Raw genomic sequence first — 8,626 nt, forward strand, 5'->3', positions numbered from 1 at the left:
TTATTGTAGGTGCCGGTACATTCGATTTTGTACTAATTCATGTCAATTTTGAATACCTATTTGATAGTCCACTTTTATCAAGGGATATTGAAAAGGCAAACATAAGCAAACTTCTGCTGGCAAATTAAAGTCTTCTGGTTGCAATGAAAACTAGTAAGGCAGAGACAGTTTTCACCCTTTAGCTTGCTTTTTAAGCTGTGCACTTTTGTTCAAATACTGTAACGCCTTAAAGGGACATAGAAGTAAAAATTATTCAGAGTACTTTTTTTACTTCTTTCTCTTGATATCCATAGTTGAAACTTGGCCATGAGAGCATAATAAGGTAGGCTCAGAACCATGGATGTCTCTTAAGCCCTGATAAAATGTCTTTTTAAAGAGTGCTGTCCTGGCTAATTTACTGTTCACAAGCAAGAGGCATAAACAATCACTGTGCACATGTGTACAGCTCTCTATATATACACAAATAAATGTATAAAGTACACAATGTAGCAATATCAAACCTATAAATATCACCAAGTATCCTTGTAATTGAAAAAGGGGTACATACTGCAGATACAAATGAACAGTTTTCTAAAATATTATATAAAAAGAGAATCTAAATAGCACTCATGTTTCTCCATTCAAAGACAATATGCATCATTTTCAACCACAATGTACTCAAATAAATTTCAAATAACATAAGTAGGATAGTGTCAGATTAAAAGTTGATATGGAGTACCCAAAGCCCCCAACATTCACCCCTATTGACTGATGGCTGTATTTTGAGTTAATTTTCATAGAGAAGTTGTTGATTTTTGGTTGTCCAGTGCATTATTCTTATACTTTTATTAATAATTGCTGAATTCTCCCCAAAAAATACATTGTAGTACATAATTGGTACATTATGCCAATTATGAAAGTCTAAAAATAGTTTGTTTTGTTTTTTTAAAATACTTTTTTATAAATAGCATATGGTGCTGTTGATATATTTTAGATGAATATTAATAAAGTATATGGACTCCATGTACTAAGCAGTAGATGGTGCTTTGAGCCCTTGTGTAGCAGGCTTGCTCATGTGAGCCTGCTTACCGTATGACTACTGCTTCTTAAAGGAACAGTTTACTCAAAAATGTTCTCCCCTTTAATTTGTTCCCAATGATCCACTGTACCTGCTGGAGTGTATTAAATTGTTTACAAGTAGCTCCTTTACCCTTATATTGGCATTTGAAATTGTTAATTTAGCATGGGGTATCCCCACCTATTCTGAAAGTTTGTGGCCGCGCGTACCAGCTATATATAAGCTTTGTAAACACAGCTAGCAGAAGAAATTACACTCCCAGTGTGATAAAGCAGAGATAAGGTAATAAAATGTTGATTTTCCATTGTTCTCTCAAAGTATTAGTGATTGTTTTAAGGACAGATATAAGATAAAGAAGCAGGTATATGTGCACAATGTGATACAGTAATGAGATCTGATTATACCTACAAGCTCAACCCATTTTATTAGGTTGTGGCTTCAAAACACAAAATCAGAGCTTTAATATACACAGAAAAGCCTTAAAAAGCTAATTTTCATAAATTTTTTACTCTGCAGTTGGTAAAAAAAGCAATTGTAAACACATTAAGGGAAAAACTATTTTACAGTATACTGTCCCTTTAACTCTGAGGTGGCCACCACAGAGCAGGAACAGTAGAAGCAGGAGTGGCATCAGTAGGCAGCATAGTTACTGAAGTAGACCTCTGATTACAGTACATGAAAAATACACCTCCAAGGATAGCGGAAAATGACATCCACAGAGTCCCTTGGACATAGCATTTAAAAGCTAGTAATTTGTAATGCAAGAAAAAGCTATATTTGTGTTCTATACTATGATAGCAATATACTATAACTGATGCTTTAAGTTTAATGTATAATGCCTATGATCCTTTTTAGAGAACATGAAAACAGTGCTTTTAACAATATTCAACTTGCTCTTTTAGAGGGATAATCTACTTACTCAAGTACTTTTATAACATTCAACCAAGTTATAAGGCAGATCTCTTTCTTACTTCCTATGGTTGTTTTAGCCAATAGCTTAATATAAGTAGAATCTTAAAGGTAAAGTAAAATGAAAAGTAAAGTAAAAAATGTCTAACCTGACAGATATAATTTAATATTTATATTATCTATATGTAGATTAAAACACAAACCATTGAATTAAAGCATTACAATAAGGAAACAGGAGCACAATGGTAGCTGTACCACCTGGCTGCAGAAAACTAAAAAATAACACTGATGCTGGGCAGCCAGGAGCATTAGGATCAGTTTGAGAAATTGACCATAGAATAGAGTTGCCTTATATGGATTAAGAGACTAATTTATATCTATTAAGTAAGATTAGCTTTCCAGTTTCCAGGGGCATGAAAGCCAGAATTAAACCTTCCTGATTCAGATACAGAATGGAGTTTCAAAAAGCTTTCTAAGTTACTCCTTTTATCAATTTTTCTTCATTCTCTTGGTATCCTTTGTTGAAGAGCATACCTAGATAGGATAAGGAGTGTGAATGTATCTTGTACATTATACTGTAGCACTGGATGCAACAATGTATACAGCTTCTGAATAGTGCCCAAACACATGCATGCTCCTGAGCCTACCTATGCTTCTCTGCAACAAAGGATATCAAAAGAAAAAAGACAATTTTATAATGGAAGTGAAGTGAAAAATATTTAAAAATTACATGCTGTACCTGAACTCTGAAAGATTAACTTCGACTTTCATCTCCCTTTAAGTAATTGAATCAGCTTCAGATTTAGTGGAGCTGCATCTTTCAAATGAATAGAAATAAATCAATAGTTAAAGGGACGTGAAATAGTTAAAGGGAAGTGAAACCCAATAACTTTCTTTCATGACTAAGATAGAGCATACACATTTTTTTTAATAGCTTTGTTCTTTTGGTTTCCTTTGTTGAGAAACACACCTAGGTCGTCTCCGGAGCAGCAATGTACTACTGCAAGCTAGCTGCTCTTTGGTGATTGTACATATATGCCTCTTGTCATTGGCTCACAATGTGTTCAAATAGCTCCAAGTAGTGCATTGCTTATCCTTCAACAAAGGATATCAAGTGAATGAAGCATATTTGATAATATAAGTAAATTTGAATGTTGTTTAACATTGTGTGTTCTATCTGAATCATGAAAGAAAAAAATCTGGGTTTCATGTCCCTTTAAAATGTCAGAAAACGTCAACATCTTCTTTAATGATTTTTAAACACCTTTCCAATGTACTTCTATTATCAAATGTGCTTCATTCTCTTGTTTTCCTTTGCTGAAGTTACAGCATTGCACTACTGGCAGCTAGCTGAACACATCTAGTTAGCCTATCACAAGAAACACATGTGTGCAGGCAACCAATCAGCAGCTAGCTCCACCTAGAATAGGATATGTGCCTATTCTTTTTCAACAAGGAATACCAACAAAGCACATTTGAAAATAAAAGTGAATCTGAATCATGCAAGTTTAATTTTGACTTTCCTATCCCTTTAAGTAATGAACTGCAAAAGACCCACATAAAAAATAATTGTTTAAAAAAGCATTCAAATGTTTCACTTTTATTAATAATTTGCAAAACTATTTGAAAACTTAGATGTTTTTATGTCCTTTAATTGTGACCAATTAAATGTAGTTGAATTTGTCCCATGCAATAATCAATAACTGTCTCAAAGTTTACAGAGCTTGTGTATCAACCTCTTTAGGGAGTGTGGAAAAAGAGCAATTTTTTTCAACAAAAGCAAGGTATTTTTCAACAAAGGCAAGCAAAATAAATAATTAATATATTTACTGAAAAGTGTTTTTACTATGCATAATTAAATATTTTATATTACAATAGGATTACAAAGTGTTTCAGTACCTTTAAGTTGCAGAAGCATAAAACATTTTTAATGTTGCTTTAGGTATTAAGTTATGGTACGATTACAGACAAGTATGAAATGTAATTGCTACAACAAACTGTATATTAATATTTGCTCTTGATGGGCTAAACAAGGGGGCATAATCTTAAGATAAAGGGTAGCAGGTTCAGGAGAAATATGAGGAACCAGTTTTTTTACAGAAAGGGTAGTGGATTCATGGAAACTTGATGGGCCTTTTTGGTTGTTATCTACAGTCAAATACTATAGTTCTATGTCTCTGATTCACTCTTAGGTAATTTAACAATGAGAAAATGTAGATATTTCACACATGTATGACAAAATATATAATTTATTGATAAAACAGCCATTACATTTTAAATAAAAGCTAATCTATGTCCTATTAATCACATTTAATTTTAAACTGTATGTCAGTGCCCCTTTAATAATATTAAGGGCAGATTAGCTATTTAGAATTTTCCTTGTTATAACTTAAATTAACCCTTATTATGCCTAAAGTACATACTCAAATTTTTTGCTGTTTTTATAGATGGTCATAATAACTGACTTAATCTCCTGTCTAGAATACAAATGTTATAGCAGAAAACTGCCAAAGTCAGTTATAGAGTTTCAGATAATGGGCTTTAGACTTGTATAGTGAATATCTTAGAAATTAAATATACCGGTATTATGATGTTACATTAAAATTTTAAAACAGTTTAAAACATAAGAAAAAACATAAAATTATTGGAAAAATGAAACCAAACTACTTAAAAATAAACATAAATCAAATCAAGATATATTGATTAAATTCAAATAAAAAAAGAGATTTATTTCTAGATGAAAATATCAGTTATTATGATACAAGTCTAATAAACACTATTTAAGTTATAGTAATTGAATACTTGGATTATTAGGTTCCATGAAAAACAAATTATTTGGAGATATGCAATCTCACTAAATCTACACTTCTCAACTTAGTGAAAACAGCCATACAATTAAAGCTAATACGCTCCAAGTTTATCACTTCTCTACATGTATCCAAATAATGACACCTTGATAGAAGCAGCTAGGGAAAAATAAAATGTATTCTTTATAGCTATAGTAAACAATTTTTTTAGTTTATATTTTCACCAAAATCTGCTATGCTTGTAAATACATAACACTAACTAAATGTGTCAAATTAAATCATTAATCAATTTATGTAGGACCCCTTTTTTATAAATTGGAGAAGTATGTGAAAACAATCTACAAATTTTTCATTTTACTTTCATTTTACCTAACTCCCTATGAAATGGATACTTGTACAATTAAAAAAAAATTGTAATGTTCGTATTTCTAACAAAATTAATTAAATGCTTTAAAAGTTACATTTTCTTTTTTTTCTATTATTCCAAAGTTGACAAAATATTATTTTGACTTACATATTTATTACAGTCAGTTTAATGATTTAATTCATAAATAATTAGTTAACACTTGCATTTTACCTACTTTTTCAGTGAGCGATCTTAACTAGAAGTACATAAAACAGTTGTGTGTGTGCGTATATTTGAAAAAACACTGAAAAAGAATCCTTTGTATACTTTTAAACATAAGCAATATTTTAGTGTTCAATACATTACCACTTTATTAATATATATATAACCTACTTAGTGCACATAAAACATGTTTTCATCATATATATATATATATTTAAATACACAGTATATGTATATATATATATATATATATATATATATATATATATATATATAAATTATATTTGCATAGCAAATAAAGATACTACGCAGATTAAACACTGTAATACATCATTCCTTGATTAGTTTTGATTAGTACTCTATATTCTATAATGCATGTATATTTGTATAATTCTACTTAAATAACTATACAATTAAGTAACAGAATAATTTCAGCACCATGGAGAGAGAGCAGTTGATCTACAGCAAATTATGCTCGGGCAAAAGTATAAGATATCAACAATTTCTCATACTTGAGCTGTTTATTTTGTTTTAATGGTTATGAAAACAAACAGCATTTACTACATGAGAAGGGCGGCACCAGACGTCAAATAAAATGGTACCATCATGGCCAGGTAAAGCACAAATCACTGAGTCAGCATTGATGTATTTTTATTTTGAAACAGATATATTCAAACTAAAACAGCAATTACTAATTAAATGTTCTTAACAAATACCTTGATACATTTGAAACACTTTAGAAATGCTATAAATAACACAATTAGTAAACAGTATTGCAAAAAAGCTGTTATCACATTTGCAAAAATTTAATGAAGACCACAGCATCTAGCAAATACATAGATATATTGGCTTACCATGTTGACTTCAGACACCATGTCGATACTGGCAATGTCTATATTCATCCCAACAGAAACTGGAGAACCTGGAACAAAGTCAAGAATGATCTAATAGGTATGGTTTACAGTGTGAAACCTGCATAACATATAAGGCAGAGAACATATTGAAACATTCAATAAGCTACTGTGTTCAACTGTCAAAGAAAGCTTTGAAATACAGCTAACAATGTATTAATAAGTGAAAGTTTTTGATGCATATGAGGCCTCAACCTGGGACTTTCACTGGATCACTGTGAACTAACTCAATATAAGACATACACTATTTCTCATTCTAGTATAACTGTGTTTATGGTTACAATGAATACAGCATCTCTGAAACAGGAAATAAACATAATCAGTAAATCATTGAATAACTAAAACTGCATACCTCCAAAGTCAGGTCTCAGGCGAATGTCATATCCTTTTAACAATTTATCGACTGTTTCTTTCACAAAAGACATGTTGCCTGGATCATTGACACTGTTGAGACAGGAAGAATAATATAAAGAACTACTCAAAGATAAACAGCACATGTGACATTTCCTTATCATGTAATTATCTCCACAAAAGTTTAATTGTGGTATAGATAGAGCACTCTGTTACTCTGTCATGAATGAACACATTTAAATAAAAGATCAATCAATTTATAGGTTTACTTAAATTAATATACAGCTGTATTACTATTTAAGATAAACACTAACACAGTTCAATTCATAAGCCTGGTTTTCTTTCCTGCTAACTGAATAAAATCATTTTGGGCACATTTAGATTTTTTTTCTTTTGTTATTCATTTCACATAAAAGTTCAATACCAAATTACTGGGCAGAATTTCAGACTCTGATAATATAACATAAGGCATTGATTTGATTATCTTAATGCAGCGAATAACATTTGATGATTATACCTGTAATAAGTCACTTTTTGGATTACAAATGTAAAAACTGTATGCACATATTATGGAGTTAAAAAACCAAACCCAGGAACCTACCTCTGAGCACAACATACCACGGCCACCAGGACTGGAAGAGAGAGCAATCCAAAAAGCCATCCTCCCAGGGAACCCCACATGCCTCTATGCATCCCGTGCACAGGAAGAAGCACTAGACACCAAGCAGTGGAAGTGGTGAAAGAAATCCACCCTGTGCTGCACACCTCCCTATGTCTTAGCACTCACATCCAACGCTTGTTCTACAGAAAAAAACAAGCGTCCCAGAGAAGCACCAGGGATCCCAGCTGCAGATTTCTTACTGTCCCGTAACTAGAAGCAGTGAGAGTAATGGAAAAGTAGATATGTGACAAGAAGGCCAAGTAGAGTGCAAAGAAATGTTTAGGAAAGGTGTTAAACTCTCCTGTCCCGGCATAAAATATGTAGAAAAAAGAAATAAAGTGCAACCCATAAAAGGCCTTTCCCAGTAACTGTAAATGCATCCAATATGTTCTGTTATATCTAATTTTCTACCATTGAATTTATTATTCTAATAAAAAGCCATTGAGGGTGCATCCTACAGGGGGCCATGGTTTGTTAGTGGGGGCTCAGCTCTTGCCTCCCTTCTTTTGGACTTCTGCCTCATCCCGGTGTAGTATCACATTCCTTAGCCCCAGTAAATCCTGTTTCTTTCTCGCATGCAAGAACATTCAGCACCAAACTCCTCCTCTGTTTCTTTTTTTTTCTATTTGCTCACTTAAGGTGGACTAACACAAATGATGCTCAGCAGCTCCTGAAACATAATTGAATTGATTATAATAAGCTGCAAACTACATATCTGGCTTTAAGAATTCCCAGACTAACTACAAGTAGATTGACTCCATCTGCTCAGTGGCATAAATTCACAAACATGTAAAATAACTTTATATTGATGATTTGTATGTTTCCTATGGAAATGATTTATCTAATATTTTCAAACACATGCTTAGGGAAGCAGCACAACTGAAATACTGAAAATGGATTTTCCCAGTTAATAATTATTTGAGTTTTAAGGCAATATGGGCCAAATAGTTAACAAAAATAAAAGAATATTAAAAGGAAGAATTAAAATAAAATAGTTAAAAATGAAATGCATGTTGCTTTCCTGTTAATGAATACAAACCAATGTATAATAGGCTGTATTTAAGATATAAGACAATAAATAAGCATGCAATTTTATGTGCAAAGTAGTACTATGTATATAAACCTGTTAAAATAGTGTTGCTAATTAAGATATAATGTGTGTAGAGATATGTATGTAAAATTGCTGACACAACTCTGCAATACTTTTACTGGTGATGGATGAGAAAACCTGCAACATGCTGAGTTATCAGATTCTGAGCCTAACCTGCAATTATGCACAAAACATTCTGTGTATACCACCAAGAATAACAGGTAATGCCCTTGATTCTTGCCCTAAGCTCTCTAAAACTTGTGTGAGGCCAA

The 8,626-nt window shown here is 32.0% G+C and overlaps 1 protein-coding gene across 1 annotated transcript in view; it reads right to left on the minus strand.

Moving 5' to 3' along the window:
- Nucleotides 1–7,796, minus strand: part of GABRB3 (gamma-aminobutyric acid type A receptor subunit beta3) — a 325,518-nt gene extending 317,722 nt beyond the window's left edge. The window contains exons 1-3 of the mRNA XM_053704898.1: nt 7,205–7,796; nt 6,605–6,696; nt 6,196–6,263 (exon numbers count right to left, since the gene is read on the minus strand). Coding sequence (XP_053560873.1) covers nt 6,196–6,263; nt 6,605–6,696; nt 7,205–7,296 — 252 coding nt within the window. The 5' untranslated portion in view covers nt 7,297–7,796. The remainder of the gene's footprint in view (nt 1–6,195; nt 6,264–6,604; nt 6,697–7,204) is intronic.
- Nucleotides 7,797–8,626: the final 830 nt, after the last annotated feature.

The sequence above is a fragment of the Bombina bombina genome, chromosome 3, assembly GCF_027579735.1.
Source record: "Bombina bombina isolate aBomBom1 chromosome 3, aBomBom1.pri, whole genome shotgun sequence".
In the NCBI taxonomy this organism is placed as follows: Eukaryota; Metazoa; Chordata; class Amphibia; order Anura; family Bombinatoridae; genus Bombina; species Bombina bombina.